General features: G+C 43.4%; 1 protein-coding gene across 1 annotated transcript; it reads right to left on the bottom strand.

The window, feature by feature from the left end:
* Positions 1 to 26,553, bottom strand: HENMT1 (HEN methyltransferase 1). The gene is made up of 7 exons (XM_030573798.1): positions 26,361 to 26,553; positions 25,021 to 25,150; positions 19,566 to 19,678; positions 14,947 to 15,081; positions 12,755 to 12,937; positions 3,650 to 3,827; positions 1 to 2,651 (listed from the first exon to the last, which is right to left on the bottom strand). The coding sequence occupies exons 1-7, from the start codon at positions 26,363 to 26,365 to the stop codon at positions 2,217 to 2,219; spliced, it is 1,179 nt and encodes a 392-aa protein (XP_030429658.1). The 5' UTR covers positions 26,366 to 26,553; the 3' UTR covers positions 1 to 2,216.
* Between the last annotated feature and the right edge of the window lie 1,050 nt (positions 26,554 to 27,603).

Raw genomic sequence — 27,603 nt, 5'->3', positions numbered from 1 at the left:
CAGTTTATTTACAAGCTTTGAAGTTCACATGTGTAAAATTTAAGGCATTTTACAAGATAACTGTACAGCCACAAAAGGAAAACAAAAAAACCACCACTCACCACTGAGGAAGTAGTTCTAAATAGTTTTGATTACAAGTTAACATTTCGTAAGCATAGCTGTTTAACAGGGATGAAAAAATTCCACACAAAACAAAGTAAAAGTATCAAGAAGTTATAAAAGCATTTGAAGGGAGGTAGAATGCTTCGAAGCATTTGTCTCTTTCAGAGAAACTCATCCTACTTATAGATTCTGAACCTATCCTTCTCCTCTAAGTTACTGCCCCCCTTTTCTGTCTGGTCCTTCACCATGAATGATTTAAGAGTTGAAAGAGGGCCAGAAGAGACAAAATCCCCCACCTCCATTCTGAAGATGGAGCAAAGGCCATTCTCAGTCATCCTCTACAACACTAGTTAGCCTTTACACAGAACTGCTTTACATTTTTGTAAATATGTCACAAACGTTAGGCCTGACCCTGCAGCATTTACCCCCTCCCCCCAATACTGCCAGTGACATCAGTGGGAGCATCCAAGGAGTGAGGCCTGTTCATTAGTTAATTATGAAATACCCATGAGAAACATTTTAGCATTTATCAGATATTAACAAAAGAAAACCATGTGCCTTGACCTAGTCACATCAAAAATATTACTTATCTTGGACAAAGGAGAAAAGGGAGGGGAAAATTTTGCAACGTGTGAACATGCTATTCTTGTGCATACATACGTTTTAGTTCTTAGACAGTAATAAATAGTTAGTAGTTTGTTTACTGCACATTTTTATATGTGAGATATCCTTGTCTAAGGCAGGCAGCCAGGCCAGCTCTTTCTAGTAGAATCATCTCCTTGGCCTAAATCACAAGCTCCACTATCACTGGTATTGCACAGCCTTCTATTTCTATTGAGAGTATTAGGAATAGCATGTATTTTTAGGGACCAATTACTTATTACTTTGAGGATAATTTTTCCTTAAAGCAGATCTAGGTTTCTTTTATTAAAGATTTTTAAACAGAAGTCAGCGATATTTAACAGAAAATGGTGGGAACACATTTTATTTAGTAATATAGTACTCTTACATTTTAATGTCTGCTACTTTCCCATCAGATTATTCTCACTGAACTTCCCCTGCGACCACTAACAACTGTACCACTTTTCTCATTAACCTACAAGCAGCATTTGACTTTCTCCAAGCCTGAAACTGTGCTCTGGGTTGCAATGACATCCATTGAAAGTGTTTTTTTAAATAACTACCTGTGAGACTCACGTTAATGGGCACTATGCAGGTACAGAGGAAGACATATCCATCAAGTTATGTCCATGAGATCAGTGTTGCTACAATAAGATGACCAAAAAAGTGAAGGAGAAAGAAAACATAAGAACTGGTATGGCTATGTCCATCTTTCCTTTAGTGGCTGATTTTACAGGAATATTTGTACTTCTGTATTAGTCCAAATTTATGCTTTTTTTCCCCTCCCTGCTCCCCCCATTCTGAAACATATCTTCTACCTGTTGCTTTTATTTCTCTTCCAGCTACACTATACAGTGATCAATAAGAGAGGCTTTCTGAATTTCCATTTCTCCATCTTCACATTCACCTTTCAACCAAAAAAATAAAATTAACTTACCTACATTTTTTTTGCTTGTAAGTTTTACCAAAAATATTAACATTTTTGTCCTCCTTACCCAATAGCTTCTTTTATAGCTGATATGATATAATTATAACTGTTGTCTAGGTTTTAGCGTTAGAATCAATATGTGAAACCTATAGCTAGAGAGGTGGTGAAGCTGTAGTGCTCTGCTGCACCACCAGTCACATGACTAGTCTTGGGGGGCTCAGTTACAGCTAGTGCAATCTGTATATATACTCCCAACATACCTAAATGAGTGTAATTATGATACTTGAGAGAGAAATAAGGGGAAAGCAAACAAAACATGGCTAAATAAACTATTGCCCTTCAATGGCAGTTGGATGCCTAACTGCTCCCTTTTGTGCCTTTGAAAATCTGCCCTATAATCCTTAAAGGTGCTGCCTTTAGCAAGCAAAAATTCTAGGTCCCGCTAGAAATATTTAAAACTAAAAAAATATTATAAGTGAGTGCTGTAACTAATCACTACATGGAAATAACATCAGCATGAATCTACTAACAAGGTTTTCTTTGTCACCACAGTTTGAAGAGTTTTCTAATTCTCTTGTTCTTCATTTTCATATTCGATAGTGACTACCACGGCAGAACCATCACTGCTCAGTGCTACTTTGCCAGCAATAAGCTTGCTTAACTTCTCAAAGGTGCCACAAAGTTGATTCACTTTTGGAATAGAAAAGATTTTTGCCAGAGGTATATAAACGGTGTTTCCATCGATGAATGGCTCCATGCTTCGATCAGCAGCAAGTTTTTCAGTTACAGCTAGAGAAAGGTTCTTTGAACACGTCATGAAATATTTAAATGGCTGGAATTTGAGTTTTGGCTCAATGCCATCACTATGCTCCTTACACTCAGACTTGAAATTGCCCAGTAGTTGTCTTTTAATGATGTCTGCTCCGAAAAGAACTTCACTGACCACTGCATTCTGCAGGTACTTTTCATCTTTAAGACTTGGGTACACTGCCTTGAAAACCTTTATAATGTGCAAAACCCCAAAATATTTAACATTATGACAGACCCAGAAACAACAGAAGTCTCCAAAACAAAGCACACAAATGTCACCGCCCAAAACAAAGGCATATCCAAGGCCACTCAATAATTTGAGCTATGTGGGTGGGAAGCATTGCTGAGTACTCTTTTGGGTAAGAGTGTGTGAGAGAGACAAGCAGAAGGCAGACAGTAACAGGCTTGGGCCTTGTCTACACTACACAAAAGTCAAGCTTTTGTCAACAAAACAGCGGCAGTGTACACACTGAAAAGCTCCTCCCGCCAATGTAACTCACCTCTCATGCCGACATACTAAAACAACCTCAACAAGAGATGTAGGGCGTATATCATTGTAATGAGGGTGATGCAGTCTCTGTGTAGCCACTGCATTCATTACATCAGCTGTTGGCTGTCATAATTGTCAATTTCATGGCTCTGCTGGAGTTGTGAAATTGACAAGAAAGCCGGCTCCCAAGCCAAGGTGCTACCCAGTCTCTGCTCCAAGGTGGGCTGCCGCCTAGGCTCCCGGCTTGGTCTGCTGCCTGGGCTTCCCACTACCTGCTGAGAGTCCTACCGGTTCCCAGTGTCCGACTCCCTGCTGAGACCATGGCAGCTGACCAGATTCTGGCCATGGATCTCCCTGCCACAGGCAAGAAGTCATAACATCAGCCTGAATGTTTGGTATTTTTTAAAACATAATCACAGGCTTATTCTTTTCTCAATGCTCTTGAGTATGAGCTGGTCTACACTGGGAATTTACATCAGCATAGCTACATCTCAGGGCTGTGAACCCCTCCTGTCAGTGTAGGCAGTATCTACACTGAAGCACTGCAGCCGAGCCACTGTAGCATGTAGCAATAGTCAACTCTGGTATACACATAACCCTTATGATTCTGTGTCACAAAACTATCCTTGTTGTTATTTAGTGATCCCTATACAAAATAAACTAAATGGATATGTAGAGGGAGAGCAGGAGATACTTACAGTTTTGTAAGCATGTTCCGTGTGTTTCTCAGAGTTAACAGTTTCACCATTCTTTGGATATTTTCTCACAAACACACCTATTTGCGTACAAAACCCAACATTCTCAGTTCCAGGTGGTGGGGTCCCAAGTCCAGTAAATTCCACTGTATAATCATAGCGAGTAGCTGCAGCTACTGCCCTAAGAAAAATAATGTAATCTTATTATATTGAATGGTCATATTTGTAATGTGATGAAGAAATATGAACACCAGTGCAAACACTAAAACCCTGATCCTGCTAGCTCTTATGCACTTGTTTAACTTCAAGAATATTTATTTCAATAGGACTACTCATGTGCTCGAAGTTAGGCACATATATAAGCATTTTCAAGATCAGAGCCTTAGTCTGTAGTACTATGAAATCAGATTAAATCAGGGGTAGGAAAACTATGGCCCGTGGGCCAGATCCGGCCTGTCAGGGCTTTGGATCCAGCCCGCGGAGCTAAGGCAGGCTCCCTGCCTGCCCTGGCCGCGCTGTTCCTGAAAGTGGCCGGCACCATATCCTTGAGGCCCCTGGGGACAGGGAAAACAGGGAACCACGGCCAATGGGAGCTGCAGGGGGCAGTGCCTGCAGGCAAGGGCAGCACGTGGAGCCCTCCGCTTTCCCCCTCCCCAGGGGCTGCAGGATGTGGTGCTGCTGCTTCCGGGAGCAGCACAGGGGCAGAGCAGGCAGGCAGCCTGGTTGAGCCCCGCTGCGCATCGCTGCCACCTGGAGCCGCTCAAGGTAAGTGGTGCCGGGCCGGAGCCCGCACCCTGCACCCCAACCCCCTGCCCTGAGCCCCCTGCCGCACCCCTCCTGAACCTCAACCCCCTCCCTGATCCCCCTGTCGCACCCCAACCCTCTGCCCCAACCCCCCTCCCGCACTCTGAACCCCTCCCTATACCCCAACCCCCTGCCCTGAGCCCCCTCATACACCCTGCACCCTTCTTGCACCCTAACCCCCTGCCCTAGATTCATAACCCTGCATGCAATGTCCCATCCAGATGTGGCCCTCAGGCCAAAAAGTTTGCCCACCATTGGGTTAAATTGTTATTTCTACATTTTTAAATAAACCAAAATTCCTTTAATATTTCACAAGCACTTGCTGGAAAATATACATATTCATTATTATGCCCGCTCTCTCTCAGTAAAGCAGACAGAATTAATAAAAATACAACAGCTTATGGAAAACATCAGCTTTTTGTACGTTGTCAAGTTTTCAGAATTTAATCACACACTATTATCTTTTGAGAAGAGTGCATTTAAAAAAGACAATACTGGCTAAATGATATAAATATATGCTTGAATCTCAAAGTCTGCAGGCCCAGTACAGCTATACTAGTATCTGAAAGCCCATACTGTTGTAGAGGTGTAATTTATGAAGTCAAAATAGCTGAGAACTTAAAATTTGCCTGGTATCAGACGATGAATCTCAGTGATAATTGAATCTGGTGATAGTCTAAACAAAAGAATCATGCTTGCAGCTGCTTCCTTTGCATCACACTTACTCAATCTAGGCTTCAGAGTGATGGCTGGGGTTAGAGTGTGCTGGTTGTGTTGCTGTGCGGGTGGTTGTATTGTATTGCGAGATTTGTATTTATTTGTGTAGGTGGTAAATAAAGGGTGTGTGCTGTGGTGAGGGACTGTGTGTGTTTGGGGCTACTGTGTATGCTGGCTGTGTTTTTGTGTAGGTGGTTGCATTGATTTGTGTCTGGGGGAGATGTGCTGGGAGATTTGTGTTGATTTGTACATATAGAGAATGAGGGATATATGCTGCAGTGAGGAGCTGTGTGCTCTTAAGGTTATTGTGTGTGCTGGTTGTGTTACTGTGTGGGTGGATTTGAAAAACTGACAGTTGGGTCATGTCTCCATCATCTGTGCAGTCTCTCTTATACAACCAATTAAACTGCTACATGCAATATAGCTGTATAAGAGGGGTGGTGATTGGTTTAGTTACCTCTGGTATCACAATGGTCTTCTAGGGACTCTTGGCATGGCATAGAAACATGTCTTGCTGTCTAACAGATTTAATTTGTAAAGTCAAAACGTCTGAGAACTTAAAAACTGGAGAGTAACAGGCTGTGACACCAACCTGATGATATTTGAACAAAAAGAGAAGCCCAGAATGTTGAGTCAGTGTGATGCAAAGAAAACAGCTGCAAGCATGCTTGCAGCAGTTCCCATCACTTCTCACTGACTCTACAGACATAATAAGGCTTCAGAGTGACAGTTTTGACTCTTATATAGATGAGGAAAACGGAGACATCTCAGGTCCGTAACAGTGTGCATGAGAATCATATTAAGGTGAGAAAGAGATCTAAAAGGGCCACCTCTCTTCCTCTGCACTATTCCAAGGATATGGTGGCCAATAGGTATGATAAAGCTGGCGTAAGGTAAGGCCACAAACTTGATGGTATAGCCAGGCTGAACCACATTCAGGACCCACTTGTCCGTTGTTATCGCTCTCCATGCTAGAAGAAATAGTTTGAGACAGCCGCGGAAAGGGGTGTCTGGCAAGAGCTTTGGGGTGCAAAGTGATTGGCGGCTCTCTAGTTGCACTCAGAAATATTGCTTATGAAGATTGAGAGTGCTGCACATAGGATTGCACCATCAGAACAGGTGAATGGGATCTGTGAACCTTTGAGTGTTTCTGTGGAGGCTTGTAGGCCTTACAATTGGGGAGACCCGTAGCATTTCATAAGCAGCAAACGGTAAAATTTCAGCTTTGGCACTAGCAGATATATGCCTAAGGAACACAAGATGGTTCTGGAGTCTTTCAGTGAGTGCAAGGAACCATCTGTCTTCTGATTAAAGAGATGTGACTCATCAAAAGGTAGGGCTAGATTGTGTTCTGTACCTCCCTAGGGAAACCTGAGGAATTCCTTCCTCATGACAATTCCAATCACCAATATGCACAAGGATGTGTCTGCTAAACAAACCACAGCCTAAAGTATGGACTTAGCAACCAACTTGTCTTCCTCTAAAAAAGCTCTGAGTTGGGCATGATTCCACTGAGGTAGCTTATCTGCAAAATCTGCCATCTGCCCATATTTTAAAAAGTAATTTGGCCATCAGTGCCCAGTAAGTTGGGATCCCGAACTGGAGGCTGGCAAAGAAGACTTTTCAATCCATATGGTCTAATCTCTTGCCCTCCTTATCGGTGGATGTGGAGAGTGGATGTTGCTGTTTAACCTGCTTCCCAGCAGCCTGACTCACCAGGGAAATGGGCAGAAGACATGAGAACTGAAATTCAGACCCTTGGGGGGACATAGTATCTCTTTTCCTTCTCTTTCAGGGTGGGGGCACACATTGTGTGCCAATTGTAGAATGGCACTGTTAATCAATAGGGCCACTCTGGCTGGTACCAATGCATGCAAAATATCTAGTACAGTAACTCCTCACTTAAAGTTGTCTCAGTTAACATTGTTTTGTTGTTAAGCTGCTGATCAATTAGGGAACATGCTCGTTTAAAGCTGTGCAATGCTCCCTGTAGCGGAATGGTCCTGAAGGGCTTGAAATCAGCCCTGAGACAGGGCTGAGGCTGTGAGAGGGCTGCTGCTAGGAAAAGCTGATTGGAGAACCAGCCACAGATGCAGCCACGCCCCTATCAGGGCCCAGCTGGCTCTTATAAGAGGGCAGTGGGACAGGAGCACACAGAGAATCTCTCTCTAGTGGTAGAGAGGAAAGGGCCTGGCTTCCTGGAAGCTGAGAGGGTACCAAGACTGGAACAAAGCTGGGGGAAGGCCAGAGGAGCTGGGAAGCTCTGGCCTAGAAACCCTGCAGGCTGCAGGCCTTGTTAAAGGCCAAAGAAGGGTATTGGGGTTGCAGAGGGCAGCCCAAGGGCAGGCAGAGGCAGCAAGTCCAAAACCCCCCTTGCGTATGATGAATGCGTGTACACTGCAGTCTGCCCCAGTGACTGAGGGCTAGACGGTGACTGGCAGTAGCCATATACTGAGGTGAGGTTAGGATAGGGGGTTGGGGGTTCCCAGGCCTGAAAGGGGCACCAGTCCTGGAGGGACTTGGGCCCAGCGGCAAGCAGGACACTGGCCTGCAGAGGGTGCTCTAAAGCTGGAAAAGGTAATTCCCTGGACAACCAGGAGTTGTCTCCCTGTTACACTCCCTTATAATATTGTTTGGCAGCCACCTGCTTTGTCCTCTGCTTGCAGAAAGAGCAGCCCGTTGCAGCTAGCTGATGGGAGCCTGGAACCAGGGTGGACTGGCAGCCCCCCTATCAACTCCCTGCTCCCCTAAGTTCCCTGTGCAGCAGCTGCCCAGCAAGCTATTAGTTCCCCCCACTACCATGTGCTGCTCCTGCTTGCTGTGCAAAGGTGGAGGGGCTAATATCAGGGTGTCCCCCTACTCCTGCTGTTACAGTGGTGGTGCCCAAGGAGATGAGTACCAGTGACTCCTGGGCTGAGGTAAGGGAAAGTATTGTCACGGTGCCATTGGAACCCTTTGACAGTTAGAGCTTCGTAACAGTAGCGGCAGACCATGCATAACATCTGGATCCTCAGACTCAGAGGAACCAGAGTCCTGTACAAATGGCAGTGCTCATGGAGCCAACAGAATGGAGTGTGTTGTAGGAAAATGGCCAGAAGGTGGTGGATCCTAGATGATATACAGAGACCTCATCTTTTCCTGGGAGAACAGTTCATGAGATCCTGGAGTACTTCAGAGTTTTCCTGGAGTCAATGGTACATGGTCTCTGGACGGAATGGGGGCCAGTAAGGGGATATGTCTCTGGTCTGACGATTTACAAGGCGCTGATGGAGCCAATGCAGGAGGGGTCTGTGGGTCCAGAACCGGGACTGGAGGATGTGGTGAGCGATGTGACTTCTTGCTGCACCTGTGGGTCTTGGAACGCAGTACTGCTCTGTGGCCGGAACTCGAAGATGGTGCAGGGTCTTTCTTAGATCTGGAGGAAGACTTCCTGCCATGCTTATGCACATGCTTCCATGACCCATGGCTAGGCCTTAGTGCGGGGTCCATAGCACTTCTACCAGCAGAGCCAGACTCAGGCTCTGGAGTAGGAGGCACACTCTTGTACACCTGCCTAAACAGCCTAGGGGGGGATCTGTGGCCCCATGGCGACTTCCATGAGGTGCTTCTTAAGACAGAAGACTGATTTCCAAAGTACGAGCAGGGAAGGAGAGGCAGACACTGTATCTGGACATAGTGTGGGTTACCCCTAAACAGTACAGACAACATTGATGCTCGTTGCTGAGGGAAAACTGATGAGGGCAGGAACTACAGACTTTGAATCCCAGCCTTTTCAGCATAATCCAGTATCCCAACCTGGATGGTGGGATGAAGATAATTTGGTGGGAAACTGCAGAAGTGGAACCCAAAGTCTTTAATCATACCAGAACTTTCAGAAAGAAGAAAATTACAGTACTACAAAAACAGCAAAAAAACCAAACAAACCTTTGACTATATAGAGTATCCAAAACTAGACACTGGGGGAGCAGAGAGGGATGGTTTACAAATTGTTTGGCAGGAAACTGCCAAAGCAGTGTTCCCAGCCCTTAAACCTACTAAAACTCTAGAAACAAGAAAACTATGTAAGAATCCTGACTATGTACAAAAATCCAAACTTTTTTTTCCCCTGAAAAGTTTGGAAAATGCATCACCAAAAACAAGAGACCAGCAGAAGTTCCAACTCAGACCGTGCAGTGGTGAGAAGGAACTGAAGACACAGTCGCCTTGGGTGAAACCACAAGGCCGTGCAAAGGTGCATGCATGGACCAACAGACATTAGTCCTTTGAAAAAGCTCTGGCTCTAGGCACATAGTGCATGCACATAACCCTGAGTGGAATACAATAGGGACGATCACTCAAACAAGAACTATCACAGATGTATAGTTAACAGATGGATGAATTGCAGACAACAAGCCTCAGAAAATTCAAAGCCAGAATAGCAGTTCATACAGCAGTTACTAAAAATAAATAAAAGTAGTATGGAAAAAAGTTTCCAAGATAGATATGAGAATCTCCCAACTTAAGTTAGACCCTTAACAATATAATAACCTGAGAGACGGTTTTATTTTTATTTAAGTATTTGTTAACACTGCTGTGCAAAGTTCTTTACCTTAAGTTGTCCAATATAACAGAAGTCCAATTCAGACTGTTACCTAAATTTGTCAGCAAAAGGTAAAGACAAATTGACTGGTTCAAATTGAATTGGTTAGGTTAAAAGAACTGTGATAGAAGGCCCTCCCCAGCACCATGGGTGTATTGTTTCAGGCACTCAATGGAGAGGTATCAGCATGGGGGACAGGGGTTGGGGACATCCTGGCTAATGGCTCCTACAGGCTCAGCTGCTAGTCCCAGCTGGGCTGAGGAGGACAGGACTTCCTCTTCCCCTGCAAGGAGGGGATGGGTCAGATCCATCCCCCAAAACCTCCCCCGGCTGCAGGAAGCTCCACACACCTGCTTCCTGTTACCCATCGCTCCTAAGCCGTGGCATAAGGGGTCACTGTATGCTGGCAGTTGCTCCCCCGTCCACTCAACCTCCATGCATCTAGACCCCTCCATACCCAACCCCCCCCAAGGCTCACTCCCCCTGCACCTGAACCTCACCCCACCCTCCTGGATCTGTATACCCACCGAGCCCCTCCTCTCTGCATCGACCCCAGCCCCTGCACCCAGACCACACCTTTCTGAGCCCTCCAAACTCAAACCCCATCCTGAAGAGCCCCACTCCTATTGCACCTGGACCCCTACACTGAGCCCCAATGACCTGGACTCCTACACTGAGCCCCAATACCCAGGACCCTCACCCCTCCAAGCCCCACTCTCCCAGCACCCAGACTCCTCTCTTTAGCCTCCCAAACCCAGACCCCCCCCCACTTAGGCCCAACTACTTGCACCTGTACCCCCTGCAGAGTCCCATCCCCCCTGCACCTGGAACCCCCCCCAACAAGCAACAAGATGATCCCCTTCTGCACCTGGATCCCCACACTGAACCTCACACCCAACTGCCCCACAAAGAACCCTCTCCCTCCACACCAGGATCCCCCCACACTAAGACCTCACCTGGATCCTGCCAGGCTGAGCCAGCCTGCCTGCCTCACACCTGGACTGGGGAAACCCTGGGCAGGTTTGCGAGACTCTGTCCCTCTCACTAGCTATCCTGGTGTACCTGGCATGGAAGGGCAGGGCCCCAAGGTGATCCTGGGGCAGGCCTAGCCCTTGCAGTGTGTCAGGGTCGGGTGCAGCCTCACCGCCAAATCCGTGTACTGGGGGGCAGAGGTTGCAGGGTGATCTCCCATCTCCTTGTAGACAATGGCCAGTGCTCCCCACTGCCATTCTGGAGCCTCCACATTTATTTGACAAATAAAATATGTAGAATTTTAAAATATTGTGCATAGAATTTGTTGGCACAGAATTCCCTCAGGAGTAGTCTTGGAGGCTTCTAGTAAGGTCACAGGCTGAGATAATGAGATGCAAGTTTCTAGAAATGAGAGGAAATGTTCACAGTGAAATGTGTTTTGATTAATTAATGTTAATGGGATGCGGCTGGCACACCTTTTTGTGTGCAGTTTATCTGAGTGTCACTAAATGGTAGCATTATGGGCACAGATAGACTGGAAGGAACGAGCTTTACCATCCTGGCTGCCACCCACACCGTCTCCCGGGACCCACCATGACATACTGGGCCTTCATAGTCTTGATTGTGAGAAACACAGGGGGAGGGAGGATAAGACTGAAGTCTATAAAATCATGACTGGTGTGGAGAAAGTAAATAAGGAAGTGAAAGAATTAGGGGTCACCAAATGAAATTGATAGGCAACAATTTAAAACAAACAAAAAAGTATTTCTTCACAAACACACAGTGAACCTGTGGAACTCCTTGCCAGAGGATGTTGGGAAGGCCAAGACTATAACAGGGTTCAAAAAAGAATTAGATAAATTAATGGAGGATAGGTCCATCAATGACTGTTAGCCAGGATAGGCAGGGATGGTGTTTGCCTCTGTTTGCCAGAAGCTGGGAATGGGCGACAGGGAATAAATCACTTGATGATTACTTGCCCTGTTCATTCCCTCTGGCGCACCTGGCATTGGCCACTGTTGGCAAACAGGATACTGGGCTAGATGGACCTTTGGTCTGACCCAGTAATGCCATTCTTATGTTCTTAAACATCTTGACCAGAAAAGGCCAGAGAGAGAGAACCGCTGCCACCACCAGAAATCCTGAATACTACCTGGAATGTAAGAGTTGGGTTCCTGCTCACACCCTTTCCCTTGAGAGTTCTTTTCCTTCTTGCAACGTATTTCTTCCTCTTTTCTATTTCTGTTTTTTGCCTTCTGTTTAATAAGAATCTGGTTTAGCCTGCATCTTTTGCAATACTGATGTGAGCTCACAACTAGTGAGGCAGCTAAAAGCAATCCCCCAAACAACCCAAAGCTGGTACCATTTTGCCAGCTCTTGGACTGGCTGATAAGAGCATGTGTTATGCACCTGTGTTTCTCCAGTAGTGAGGCTGCAAGTGAGAGTCAGCACCAGAGACAGAAGCTGCATTTTCTATATTTGGTATTCTTTTCTGTTCCTATTTGTGTGTGCTTGTCTTGTTCTGTTTTCAAGGAAACAGGACTGGACTTTAAACAACAACAGCTCCTAATCAGCACAACTAAATTCTTCTCTTTTCCCAAAAAAGCACAGTTATTACCATGTTTACTACCATCCAAGACTGTAAAAACAAGGTGTTTTACCCACAAAAACTCTCTACAGCTAAAGGGAAAATTGGATATTGTTAAAATGAAAATCTTACTTAAAACTTCACATTTCAAATGTTTTAGCTATTTTTCCTTCTTTTTCTGTATATTTACCCAAAAGTTTAAAGATTTTTACAACTGTTGTTACAATGAGAGTAAGCCAGTGGCAACCTGACAAAAAAAAAACCCAGCCCACACTTATCTCTTTAATGTAACAGTATACAAGGGGTTTATTAACATATTATCCCTAGTTGGGCCCAAGACACTCACCAACCACCCTCACACAAACTGTATTTAAAAAGTGAATCTCTACCATTGCTTTTTACTGTTTTGAGTACAAATAATGTAATGTACAGTAACTAGCAAACTCACCAACTTTGAAATTGTGCTCGGTCCCATTCAAATTTATGGTCTGAATGTCTGAACAGTGTCACTCCTGGGAGCAAAGGGTTAAATTCTGAGTTTGGAGTGCTGATTACAACCATGGCTGGAGCCATAAAACCAAATACCACTTCTGGAAACTTTTCCAGTTCTGCTGTTTCCAGGTGCTCTACTCTGAAAAGGATAGGATTACATAGGTCCATAAAGTCTTACAGGGTCTTTTGACTTTCTCTACAATCAATTCAACTAGACTATGCATGTCCTAATATTTTAGTCATGTGGTTAAAATGTGCTGCAAAGTGAATAAATATAAGTTGTCAAAGGGGATTCTCTACTATTTTTCATAATCTCTCCCTCTTTGATACTTTTTCTTCCAACTTTTTCTTCCACTCTTCTATCGACACACTGCCCAAGGTTCCTAATATGATGAACCTCACACATTAGAAAAATCAGCCACATCCTGCTAATCTTCCATTTGAATTATGAAAATGTTAAATGTACAGGATTGAACAAGTTTGCTAAGAGTAAAGGCTTTAAACTATAATTTCAACCCTCCTGACCTCAGTGAGTCTTACTACATTACAAAGTACAATGCAAAGGAAGAACAGAATGAAATGTATCAGAGGAGTAGCCATGTTAGTCTGGATCTGTAAAAGCAGCAAAGAGTCCTGTGGCACCTTACAGACTAACAGACGTATTGGACCATGAACTTTTGCGGGTGAATACCCACTTTGTCAGATGCATGTAGTAGAAATTTCCAGAGGCAGGTATAAACATGCAAGCAAGAATCAGGCTAGAGATAATGAGGTTAGTTCAATCAGGGAGGATGAGGCCCTCTTCTAGAAGTTGAGGTGTGAACACTAAGGGAGGAGAAACTGCTTTAGTAATTGGCTAGCCATTCACAGTCTCTCTTTAACCCTGAGCTGATGGTTTGCAGATGAATGGAAGCTCAGCAGTTTCTCTTTGAAGTCTGGTCCTGACGTTTTTTTGCTGCAGGATATCTACCTTTAAATCTGCTATTGTGTGTCCAGGGAGGTTGAGGTGTTATCCTACAGTTTTTTGTAGAGTGCCATTCCTAATACCTGATTTGTGTTCATTTATATCCTTTTATGTAGGGACTGTCCAGTTTGGCCAATGTACATAGCAGAGGGGCATTGCTGGCATATGATGGCGTATATTACATTGGTGGACGTGCAGGTGAATGAACTGGTGATGGTGTGGCTGATCTGGTTAGGTCCTATGATGGTGTCACTGGTGTAGGTATGTGGGCAGAGTTGGCATCGAGGTTTGTTGCATGGATTGGTTCCAAAGTTAGAGTTACTATGGTGCGATGTATAGTTACTGGTGAGAATATGCTTCAGGTTGGCAGGTTGTCTGTGGGCGAGGACTGGCCTGCCACCCAAGGCCTGTGAAAGTGAGGGATCATTGTCCAGGATGAGTTGCAGATCACTGATGATGTGTTGGAGAGCTTTTAGCTGGGGACTGTATGTGATGGCCAGTGGAGTTCTGTTGGTTTCTTTCTTGGGCTTGTCTTGCAGTAAGAGGCTTCTGGGTACACATCTGGCTCTGTTGATCTGTTTCCTTATTTCCCTCATGCGGGTATCGTAGTTTTGAGAATGCTTGGTGAAGGTTTTGTAGGTGTTGGTCTCTGTCTGTCTGAGGGGTTGGAGCAGATGCGGTTGTACCTCAGTGCTTGGCTGTAGACAATGGATCGTGTAGTGTGTCCGGGATGGAAGCTGGAGGCATGAAGGTAGGCATAGCGGTCGGTGGGTTTTCGGTGTAGGATGGTGTTAACGTGACTGTCACTTATTTGCACTGTGGTGTCTAGGAACTGGACCTCCCATGTAAATTGGTCCATCTGAGGTTAATGATGGAGTGGAAGCTGTTGAAATCGTGGTGGGATTTTTCCAGAGTCTCCCCAGCTAAAACCTCTCCAACATTATCTCTAGCCTGATTCTTGCTTGCATATTTATACCTGCCTCTGGAAATTTCCACTACATGCATCCGACGAAGTGGGCATTCACCCACGAAAGCTCATGCTCCTACACATCTGTTAAGTCTATAATGTGCCACAGGATTCTTTGCTGCTTTTACAGCATGGAACGTGGAATTCTGCTCTATGAATATTTATATTTACAATGTGTTGGATAAGAAAAACTAGAGCACGTAAGCTTAATACTCACAATTCAATGCACGTTACCAAGTCAAAACCAAGCATGCAAGGATCTTTATGAGCAACTGAGCCATGATGCAAGGTCACAGTTAGAGATCTTTCACTTGGTTGCAGATAGTCAGCAGGAAGGGGAGACAACATATGCCTAGGAAAACATTCAAAAACAAACAGTTGTTGACCTAAAAACTCTATATCCTTATAAAGGCTATTAGCTTGGCTATGTGAGCAAGTGTACTTACATGCTATGTAGTTGTGCTAAGAGGAAGAAAATGCCAGCTTGCTAAAAATTATTAGCTCAGGAATTGTTAAGTAAGAATAAATATTGTTAGCAATATTCTTCACTAACCCCAACAAGTACCAGATATTCAGGTTAGCAAAATACAGTAAGTAAATAACAGATGTTTGATCATGCAGTTGGAGATTTATTGGAAAGTTTGTAAATATGCTAAAAATAAGTCTGTTTGTGAAAAACGGGAAATTAAAAAAATGAAACTGTAAACAATTCCTGTATAAAATATGCCAAGTTGTAAGCAAAATTAAAACCAGACAAATAGGTCAGGCTAATCATTAGGCTGCAAGGAGCAGTTCTCACAGACTTGACAATATACCTCTCTGTTATGCTGTAACAAATTCTATAATAAAATCAATTAAGGTGACTAAACTGAGGTTTCTTTAAGTACTGAGTAAATTGGAACCTCACTCAATTTGTAACACAATACAAGAAGGTTGAGACAAGATTCTTGTCCTGAGTCTGTCCTTTATAAGGGCCTCCTGTAAGAAGCTGTATACGCTTAACTCCTGTTGATTTCAATGGGAGTTGAGCATGTTCTGCAAGAAACAGGTACAGGAACATGCAAGACAAAAGGATAAGGACGCATTTGTAATTGTTTGGTGCTGAACAATTAAAATGACTCAATCTTCCTAAAAAACATAAAAGTTCACTTTTTACCAAGGATAAGAACCTCTTACACTGCTCTACAGCCAAAATGCTTCTGAAATAAATGTAGTCCAACTTTACTAATTCTGGGTCACTGAGAATGAAAATGATGCTTAAAATTGTTGATTGGCTCTAGTTTTCAAGATATGCTATTGGGTCAGTATATACGACCCTTGACTTGGGAATGGCGGAGGATAAGTGAGTTATAAAGGGAAGGGATCTCAATTTAAACCAGAAATGACTAAAATACATCTTTGACTGGATCTATGAATAAATCTGTGACTGGGTTTGGACAGTACTTGCTTTTGAGGCAAAACAATGAATGATGCAATCTGAAGCTGGTATTGCGTCATACATGATATGAATTGCATCGCGTTATTCCTAGAAGTCATGGATGATGCAATCATAACGAAGCTTACATCACTCTGCTGAACAAATTGCCCTATATCAGCTCTAGAAATCATACAGTGTGGTGCTCTCTTATTTGTCAGTGTTTGATTTTGCAAAGGGACACATTTCTGTTAAGCCAAAGTGAGCAGAGATGCCTGGTACTTGTGTGAACAGTGCAGATAACTTCCGCTATGTTTGTGGTGAAGTGACTTTTGCATCACAAAAGCGCAGTATAACCACTATGGTTAAGAAAGCCTATCACCTTTCTTTTGGCTGCAAAATTGGAGATCAGGACAAGAGGTGGGCCCCACACATATGCTGCAACACTTGTGCAACAAATCTTCGCCAGTGGTTGAACAGGAAAAGGAAATCTATGCCTTTTGCAGTGCCAATGATTTGGAGAGAGCCAACAGATCATCCCAGCAATTGTTACTTCTGCATGGTGCTTCCAGTTGGGAAAGGTGTGTCAAAGAAGAAAAAGTGGACTGTGCATTATCCAAACATTCCATCAGCTATACGCCCAGTACCCCACGGAGAAGGACTGCCGGTTCCTGATGCACCAGAATCATTCTGACTTGAGTCAGACGAGGAAGAGGAAGAGGATGAAACTTCTGGTCCTGAACCATCAATGTCACAGGACCCACATCTTCTCCCATCCTCCTCCTCTGAACCACACCTCATAACACAAGGTGAACTGAATGACCTTGTCAGGGATTTGGAACTACCTAAGAGAAAGGCAAAGCTGTTGGGCTCCAGACTACAGCAGTGGAATCTCCTGGCAGGCTATCAGGGCAAATGAAGCGCAGCAATGCTTGCAGACTATTGTTGGACAGTGGCAAGAGATGCTCCATTTAATGAATACAAGAGACAAGCCAAGAAACGCTGAGTAGACACTGAATAGGACTAAACTATGTACATAATAGTTTTTTGCCTTTTGTTTCATAATACATTTTATTTATATAACCCTTTTGCTGATTTTTAAAGTGTTACATAAACAGGACAGGTGAAATATTATCATGTAAAGCAACCATAAACACAGGAAAAGACCTAGGTTTATAATTTATGATTAAAACTCTACTATCTACACAATATACATAGACATAAAATGTAAAAACTTAAATATCTTAGAAACAGTAGCCAATCAGTTGTTTTAATTGTCATATTTGAATTCAGCACATCAAAATACATACTAAATAGCACATTTTATCTCTGAAGCAGACGACTTCTCAAAAATTGTAGACTAGTGTTACCAGACAAAACAGTTTCCAGTACAATTCTGTCTTTAAAGACCATTTTTACTAGGAGATGATTTTTGAGGGTCTCCTGGATAGTTGCTTAAAATGGAATCACTGCAGTACCTTACATAGAAAAATATCAACAAATCAATCTTCTGAGTGTGTCAATAGACACTCAAGACTTAAAGGAAGCAAACAAAAGAAAAACCTACTATGTAAAGACTGAAGTTAATTGAAATCTATAAATAAGTGCACAGGCTGAGGCTCCATCTTTAAATTATGATAATGTTTAAAAATCTATGGGACCAAACATAAGTTCCTGACTGGAAAAAAAATCAGCTTAGATGTTTTGCCTTGATGATTTTTTTACTTTATTTTTCTTTTGAAATTATGAAGATTCTGCATACATTTTTCCTTATTACTCAGTCACTGCAGCCTGGAGATATTAATAAAACTAGAACATAACCACAATGTCTTGTGTGGACTACACAGGACAATGGGAGGTTGACAAATGGTTGCTGCAGTAGTTGACTGATACAGGAAAAAATGGTAGATGAACGCTCAGCTTCACAACTACACAGGAAAAAACAACATTTAAGTTAAATGTGGAGTCTGAAACCTTGACTGTGATGAAGCCTCAAGTGAGAACTGATACAGAATTAAAAAAAAAAAAATCTGAGCCCTTTTATGGGACCTGACCTTAAAGAGTCTTTCACCATGTGTATTGCAGATGAGGACCTGGGGCAAATCTCAGCCTCGAAGAGAAGACTGCACAGTCAATCAGGAGAGTACAGTTCTAAGTTCACACCAAACCTATTCAAGTATGGGGGAAGGAAGCGGACAAGAAAGCAGCATTTTTAGCTGCCTTTCACTTTGTTTCTAACTAATATACTGTCTGAAGTTATTTGCTTCTTTCTGTGTTAACCTATCATATTTCTTGTGAATTGATGTGGCCAAAAAAAGCTTGTGATTTCTTCCCTTCAAAGGCAGTTTGACTTGGACATAGGCAGAACCCATAACTGAAAAATGGAAGTACGTAGGGTGTCCTTGGAATCTATGAATTGCCTCTTATTGTTCGTTGGAAAAAGAAACAAACGTAATGCAAATAAGCAGCCACCTGCCATGACTATCTACAATAAGACAAGAAAGTAAGGGAGGAATTGGACCTCAGCAATAGTCCTCCAAGATTGCAAAAATCCTACTTCGTTGCCAGATATCTTTGAAGATAAGAGATGCTATTGTCAGTTTTGATGGCAACAGAGTTCCAGAAACATAGTAAACTGAGATGCTTACAAAAACCAAACCAAAACTAAAAAAACAATCCTTATAATTTCCAATTAAAAAGTTATTATGCATGCATATTAACCTCCTTTCACAACAAAATAACCAAAATTAATTGGTTATTGAAGACATTTGTAAAATTCCTTTTAAATTTTGTTTATAAATTATACATTATCAAATAACATATACAGTAATTAAATAAATAAATGCAAAGCTCCTTCACTCCGTGTAAATAACCACCACCAAGAAAACTTGTGTGTGGTACAATCTATATTCTACAGTTATCACTGGAGCAATGGTACTTTCAACTTCAACTTTTGTGTTCAGGAAACAGCGCTTTTTCACCAACTGATCCGTAAATTTGGAACTCAGTCCTGACAGAGCTCACAAAACCACAACCCCACCTTTGCCTTCTCAGCAATCCCCATTTCTCTGACCTCACCTTCCCACAATAAAAACAGAAACAACAAAGTCCAATCCATATTGATTGGAAGGAAAAGGGAGCAAATATAACTTATGCAAATATCAATGTTGGGAAGTGCTCAGCTAATCATAAGGGTACCACATAAGAGCATAAACAGATTTGATGCCCATAGCATATGGCATACCAGTAGTTCTACAAAACCACCATACCAATTCCCAATATACTCAATCTTTACATACCAAATAGTTCAGAACTTTACATTTATCCTTATGCTGAATCTCTTGATAACTACTGCTGCAACATGCTGTTAGGGTGAACCAAATACTGAATTATTTAGAAAAATAATGCAAAAAGCATCTTACATTTTCTCCTTCATCACATTCTCCCTGATATCTAGCCCAGCGAGCACCTCAATGCATTTGCAGAATTTCAACATCCAGAGTAATGTACAGTCAGCACATCCCAAGTCTGCAACCTATAGATTTGAAAACAATGGCATCTTAATACCCCATATTCTTAAGTTATTTGTGTGATTCAAAAAATATGTTCTGCATTGATATTAAACAACATTTTTATGAAATAGGAATTAAATGCATGGCATTTCTATGACACCTTATAATGTAGTTTTACAAGAGTTACATGAATTCAAAAGATTCTTTACAAAGAAGGACATTTAGGCCCCAGTCCTGCAAACTATTCTACACAGGTTGGTTTTTATGCAGTTAATAGGGCTCCACATGAGCATAAGGGTTCACTCCTGTGCAATAGTTTAGATCCTGATCCAGCAAAGACTTACATACATGCTCATAGGTGCTGGAACTAGGGGTACTCCTACACCCCCATCCTGAAGTAGTAATAACAACCCAAATACATGGGCTGCTGAAGGCGGAAACTCACTATAAAAATTGTTCTAGCACCACTGCACATGGTTAACTCTATGCAATGAGTAGTCCATTGATTTCATTGTGACTACTCAAAATGCATAAAGTTAAGAACCTGCCCAACACCATCTAGATAGGGCCCTGCCTAGCTATCAACAATGAATTGGTAGTTTCAATCCAGTGTGGGTTGTTTTGGGGGGAGGGGGTTTGGGGGGGGTAGGGTGGCAGGGAGGGCATCTATTGTAATCTCAAGGACTAGATGAGCATGCAAACTAAACAACCACTCGACATCCTGGTACTCCATGCAGATCAGGACTGAAGCACACTGAAGCTCAGCTGATGTGGGGAAGCCTAAGCTGTTTCTACTCAGGCTAAATCTAACCTTTTGATAAACAGAGAACTCCAGTTTTTACACTAAATTAATTTACCGAAAAAAAATTAAAATTTTGCATTGCCAAGACAGGAGCATTAAAGCTTTATAGATACAGATGCAACAGAGCTACTGAACTGATTCTGTTCAAAACCAGATCAAAATGTCATCATCTCATGAAGTGGAACAGAAAAGTGCTTTATAAAGCAATAAATTAGCTATTGGTAATGTGAATACATAAGAAACACAACTGTTATTATATGACTGCCAAAAGCTCACATATTCCCTGAGACATTAAAATCTGTTTCACAGAGACCAAATGTTGGGGAGGACACTGAGATTAACCCTAGATCTCAACATTTTTTTTATTTCAAAATTTAAAAAATTAAAAAGTTTAGTACTTTTCATTTTTCATCTTCAAAGCTTTTTAAAACAGTAAGTACCTTGACATCTTAAATTTCCAATGGAAAAAAGGACTCTTATTTTTGCCTAGATTGCATACTAACACTATCCCAGGTTCTTAATGTCTTTCTTTTGTGTGAGTGTGCATTTTTGTGTGAATGTGAGAGATGAGCTTGGCATTATATTGGCACTACAAAACAAAGAGACTGAAAGATGTTTAGGGCTTATCTTCATTGCAACAGGTGGCTTAACTTGAGGAGAGCAATCACTCTGCTAAGCAACACTGTAAATTACACAGAGTGTAATTTTGATAAGCAGCACAGGGCACATCTACACTGCAGCTGGCTGTGTGCCTCCAAATGCAAGTAGATAGCTTGAGCGATGCTAGCATGTAGCATGCTGAAAATCACAGTGTGGACGTTGTAACATGGGTGGCAGCTCACGCTAGCCACTTAAGCGTGGCTGAGCTTGGACTCAGGCGGCTACCACAAGCTGCCACCTTGCTGCAATATCCATCACATTATATTTTTTAGTGTGCTAGCTCAAGCAAAGCTAGTGCAAGTCTTTCTACCCACTTTGCGAGTCATGTTTCTAGATGCAGAGTAGACATATAGGTAGAATGATTGGATTAACTGTTTCTGAGTTAAAAGAACAGGAGTACTTGTTGCACCTTAGAGACTAAGGGCTTGTCTACATCAGAAAGTTGCAGCGCTGGTGAGGGAGTTACAGCGCTGCAACTTTGAAGGTGTACACATCTGCAGGGCATCACCAGTGCTGCAACTCCCTGTTTGCAGCGCTGGCCGTACTCCCGTTTTGTCTCGGGTGTAGAGGATCCAGCGCTGGTGATCCAGCGCTGGTAATCCAATGTAAACACTTACCAGCGCTTTTCTTGACCTCCGTGGAAGGAGGAAGCCTCTGGTAATCAAGCTGATCTCCTTTCCCGGTTTGCTCTCTCGTTCCCGGAACCCCGAGCAAGCAGGTCTCCTTCCCTGCTGTTTGCTGGGTGGCTCCGGGAACGGGAGAGCACCCGCGGCGAAGCTGGTCTCCTTCCCCGGTTTGCTCTTTCGGTCCCGGAACCCCGAGCAAGCAGGTCTCCTTCCCTGCTGTTTGCTGGGTGGCTCCGGGAACGGGAGAGCAAACCGCGGCGAAGCTGGTCTCCTTCCCCGGTTTGCTCTCTCGGTCCCGGAACCCCGAGCAAGCAGGTCTCCTTCCCTGCGGTTTGCTGGGTGGCTCCGGGAACGGGAGAGCAAACCGCGGCGAAGCTGGTCTCCTACCCCGGTTTGCTCTCTCGGTCCCGGAACCCCGAGCAAGCAGGTCTCCTTCCCTGCGGTTTGCTGGGTGGCTCCGGGAACGGGAGAGCAAACCGCGGCGAAGCTGGTCTCCTTCCCCGGTTTGCTCTCTCGGTCCCGGAACCCCGAGCAAGCAGGTCTCCTTCCCTGCTGTTTGCTGGGTGGCTCCAGGAACGGGAGAGCAAACCGCGGCGAAGCTGGTCTCCTTCCCCGGTTTGCTCTCTCGGTCCCGGAACCCCGAGCAAGCAGGTCTCCTTCCCTGCGGTTTGCTGGGTGGCTCCGGGAACGGGAGAGCAAACCGCGGCGAAGCTGGTCTCCTTCCCCGGTTTGCTCTCTCGGTCCCGGAACCCCGAGCAAGCAGGTCTCCTTCCCTGCGGTTTGCTGGGTGGCTCCGGGAACGCGAGAGCAAACCGCGGCGAAGCTGGTCTCCTTTCCCGGTTTGCTCTCGCGTTCCCGGAACCCCCCTTGAAGCCGCCCAACAGCGCTGCAGTGTGGCCACATCTAACACCACTTGCAGCGCTGGTTGCTGTAAGTGTGGCCACTCTGCAGCGCTGGCCCTATACAGCTGTACTAATACAGCTGTACTAATACAGCTGTAACAACCAGCGCTGCAAAATTTTAGATGTAGACATGGCCTAACAAATTTATTTCAGCATGAGCTTTCGTGAGCTACAGCTCACTTCTTCGGATGCATAGAATGGAACACACAGACAGGAGATATTTATACATACAGAGAACATGAAAAGGTGGAAGTATGCATACCAACAGGAAGAGTCTAATCAAATGAGATGAGCTATCATCAGCAGGAGAAAAAAAAAACCTTCTGAAGTGATAATTAAGATGATCCATAGAAGGTGTGAGGAGAACTTAACATAGGGAAATAGATTCAATTAGTGTAATGACCCAACCATTCCCAGTCTCTGTTTAAGCCTGAGTTAATTGTATCTAATTTGCATATTAATTCAAGTTCTTCAGTCTCTCTTTGGAGTCTGTTTTTGAAGTTTTTTTGTTGCAAAATTGCCATCTTCAAGTTTGTCACTGAGTGGTTAGAGAGGTTGAAGTGCTCTCCCACTGGTTTTTGAATGTTATGATTCCTGATGTCAGATTTGTATCCATTTATTCTTTTGCGTACAGACTGTCTGGTTTGGCCAATGTACATGGCAGAGGGGCATTGCTGGCACATGATGGCATATATCACGTTGGTAGATGTGCAGGTGAACAATCCCCTGATGGCATGGCTGATGTGATTAGGTCCTGTGATGGTGTCACTTGAATAGATATGTGGACAGAGCTGGCATCAGGCTTTGTTGCAAGGATAGGTTCCTGGGTTAGTGTTCATGTTGTATGGTGTGCGGTTGCTGATGAGTATTTGCTTCAGGTTGGGAGGCTGTCTATAAGTGAGGACTGGCCTATCTCCCAAGATCTGTGAGAGTGAGGGATCATCTTTAAGGATAGGTTGTAGATCTTTGATGATGCGCTGGAGAGGTTTTAGTTAGGGGCTGTTGGTGATGGGTAGTGGCGTTCTGTTATTTTCTTTGTTGGGCCTGTCCTGTAGTAGGTGGCTTCTGGGTACTCTTCTGGCTCTGTCAATCTGTTTTTTCAATTCAGCAGGTGGGTATTGTAGTTTTAAGAATGCTTGATAGAGATCTTGTAGGTGTTTATCTCTGTCTGAGGGATTGGAGCAAATACGGTTGTATCTTAGAGCTTGGCTGTAGACAATGGATTGTGTGGTGTGTCCTGGATGGAAGCTGGAGGCATGTAGGTAAGTATAGCGGTCAGTGTAAGTATAGCTCACGAAAGCTCATGCTGAAATAAATTTGTTAGTCTCTAAGGTGCAACATGTACTCTGGTTCTTTTTGCGGATACAGACTAACACGGCAGCTACTCTGAAATCTGTTTCTCAGTTGTTATAACTTTGAGCTGCTGCATCCCCATAGCATTACCAGCAAGCAACAGCAGCACTTGAGTTTCAGCCCCACAACCACAAGCTACCTTGAGTTTAAAGCACCACTTAAAAATCTCTAGTTTAAGAGTTGGGTTAGGGGCAAAACCTGAGTTAGTCCAAGCTAACATTGCAGTGAAGACAAACCTTGAAATGGCACTGTGAAAACAACCTGTGCTCTCTTCTCCAAACACAGCTAGAATGTAGAACCCAACAGATTGGAGGTTGCCTGAATCCCAGCTTGTAGCCTCTCATTTTGTAGCAGTGACAGTAAGACAGTTGAATTAGGTTAACTTGTACACATTTCATACAGATGGTAAATACTTTTTATAACCAGGGAGCTGAAAAGCTTTTCTTGGATTCAAAATCTAAAAATTAGGAGAAAAGCAGCTGAATAGCTGTTCTTTATGAAGGAAGTCAACATATACTATCAGGACTGAGTATTGAGCTAGAGGAAGGAACTAATGGCAATGTGGGGAGATATACCTATCTTATAGAATTGAAAGGGACCCTGTAAGGTCATTGAGTCTAGGCCCCTGCCTTCACTAGCAGAACCAAGTACTGATTTTCCCCTAGATCCCTTAGGGGAAGGAGATGGGACTAAGCCCTCAAAGGAAAACAATAAAATGTTCAGAAACCACCCTCTGCCCAGCAAGAGGCAAACATATTTTTATTTGTGGGTTTTTAAACTCCAAAGAACACTTCAGTTCAAGTGTTTTTTCTTCAGTTGACTAGTTATATGAGCCTAGAAAAAGCCAAACATGGCTGCCAAGAATAGTTTGCCAAGGTAACTCAGATTTAACAAACTCCCTGAAGTGCTGGTTCTTGGCACTGAAAGTCAGACAACACTGGTATTTCCTGTTTCTAGATGTCTTGTGCCAGTATTTACTGTATCTTTTAAAATTTAAGCTCTGAAAAAACAAACATACCAACCTTTTTAGGTTTGTATTTAATCACTAAATCTTTAATGAATTGGTAACGTTGTTTGTACAGGGGAGGTATGAACTTAATTGTTCCTGTGAGATCATCCTTTTGAAGATTCGTATCCATCATACTGTCCACACTAAAAATTAAAAATAAATCAAGTTTCTGAAACATTTTCACAACAAATTCTGTCAATTATTGTTCTCTGTGGTACTCATTTCATAATTAAGCAAATATAGATGTGATCCTGTTTTCATATTAAGTAATTGACAAAATTCTTACTGATGTCAATGGGAACAAAATGAGGCTTTACACCCCTTTCACCATATTCGACAATGAAAATATCCTCTACACAGTCATAAGAGAAATCAGCCATTTCCCAACAGCTTGTTTGTCTTTGTCCATCCAAAGGGGCAGCGGAGGGGGTGGTGTCAGCACAATCCAGTCTGTAGTCTGGTTGGCTTATTTTTCAAACAATTGAAAAAAAATTAAGCATATCCTACCCAAAATACCATTTTAATGCCTTTCCTATTTCATCTGCTTTGTTTTATATTTACTGTTTGTGTGTGCGTTTGGCTCAATATACTTTATATAAAGTGGTAAAAAACAAGAATTTTTTTATGATTAATTTTCCTGTATATCATGAAAGATTCAGTCAGCCCTTAGCTTGAGATTTATTACAAATTAGAGGCATGCAGTAAAGTTTTACATTACATTGCTAATAAAATGCAATGTCTCACTGGAAAGATAATCATTACGGCACTTCCAAGCTCTGCATTTTTCCCCATTACTTAAAGTTACATCTTTGTACAAACAGATGTTTGGAAAGAAATATCTTCCTAAACCTAAAAACAAGGGTTGCATAATATTAAAAACATGATAAATTATGAATGAAGTCAGCAGGAAATCAGGTAAGCTAGGGAGTGCAAAGTCTTTTGAATAAGTGTCTTCCTAGTTCAACCTCATAGTGTGCACCTGTGGTGTCTAATTAGAAAATTGCTTGTCACATGTTTGTGACAAGGCTCCTGACAATTTTGCCTTTGCATAGCCTTCAAAGCCTTCTTGGGCTGTGTCATCATTGAAAAAAAAGTGGTTTGGGATCTCTCTCAAGAAATAGAAAAAATGAAGTGAAATACAGGTCTTTGTGCCATGGGCCAGGCTCCAGGGTCAGTGCCTAGGCTTGGCAATTGTGCGTCTTCCAGCCATGTCAAGCAAAATACCCAGACTGTTTTTTGTGGTATCACCAACTACCGAACTTGGAATAAAAAACCCAGTCATGCCACGTATCTTCCCCTGGGGGCCCAAATTCCGGGGCTCCCCCCTTCAGTCTCCACCCACAACGCCCCCACCTCATTCGCTGTGTTTCAGCTCCCCGCCCGCCCCGGCACCGATCCCTATCCTTCCTCCTAAACCCTCGGGCTCTTCACACTGCCTCAGCCCCAGGAGCCTCTCCTCCACCCCCGCGACGCATACCTGTGGCCGCCCCGCGGGCTGGCGGGATGAGATGCCCCACAGGCCGGGGGTAGGCAGAGCGCGAGGTGCTCTCGAGGACTCGGCCACACGAGAACTGTTAGCCAGTGGCAGAGAGAGCCCCGCCCCTCCGTGTCCCACGGAACACCCAGTTCCCCCCTCCCCTTGACTTGGCTATCGCACATCTGCTCCGCTCTAATCCCCCTCCAGGGTTTCTGTATTAGCAGGGCCCCTTCGTCTCTCCCTAACCCCCACTACTAGTCTGTTCCCCGCTCTTTCTCACCTTGACAGCCCCACCCCCAACCAAAGCCACCCTCTGTCCCTGCCTGGTTCACCTCCCAGCCTTACCCTCCATATTTCCTTTACTTTAGGGATTCCCCCCTCCCCCCCCGTGGGGGAAGAGGGAAAAGAATTAAGCAGTCCTATTGCAGGTCAGGGAGCTCAGCAATGCACAGTGACTGAGCAGCTGTCACTTTCTTCAACACAGCCCCATGATTAAAAGATTCTGAACTTGTAAGGGCTAGTGCCATGCAATTTATTTGGCAATGGAAGAATGAGTTATCAAATCTGTCACCACTCAAGTGCTGATGAGCTCCTAAAAGACTAGGGCTATTATTCAGCCAAAGCCAGAGTGAGGCTTCTTCTCTCTGCTGGGGCCAGGTCTTAAGTCTGTCACCTTAAGTAAAAACTGTAAAATAAGCCACGTTTGAAGTTTCTTGCTTCAGGCATTTTTTACTTATATGGCCACAACATTTTACTTTAGAATTCATGGGAAAGGAGCAAGAGTTCACTTATCACATAAAAATAGCAGAGCCGGTTTTGCTCAAACTTTTTTTCAGCAAAATCTGTTTTTCAGTATGGAAAGTATCAGCCCCAAAGGATTTTTTTTTAAGAAGTTGTGAGTAGAGACTTGCAAATCTGCAGATATCTGCTTTGTATCTATGGATACATACACCTGTGGATGCAGATATCTGTGGACCATTTTTGTGAATCACAGATGAGACGCATATACAAATTTTGTATCTAGAGTCCTGCAAATCTACAGACACATGATTTATATCCATGGCCCATTTTTGCATATCATGAATCGGATGTGGATACAAATTTTGTATCCGTGCAGGG

The sequence above is a fragment of the Gopherus evgoodei genome, chromosome 8 (assembly GCF_007399415.2).
Source record: "Gopherus evgoodei ecotype Sinaloan lineage chromosome 8, rGopEvg1_v1.p, whole genome shotgun sequence".
NCBI classification, from domain to species: domain Eukaryota; kingdom Metazoa; phylum Chordata; order Testudines; family Testudinidae; genus Gopherus; species Gopherus evgoodei.
This window is presented reverse-complemented; position numbering and strand designations above follow the sequence as displayed.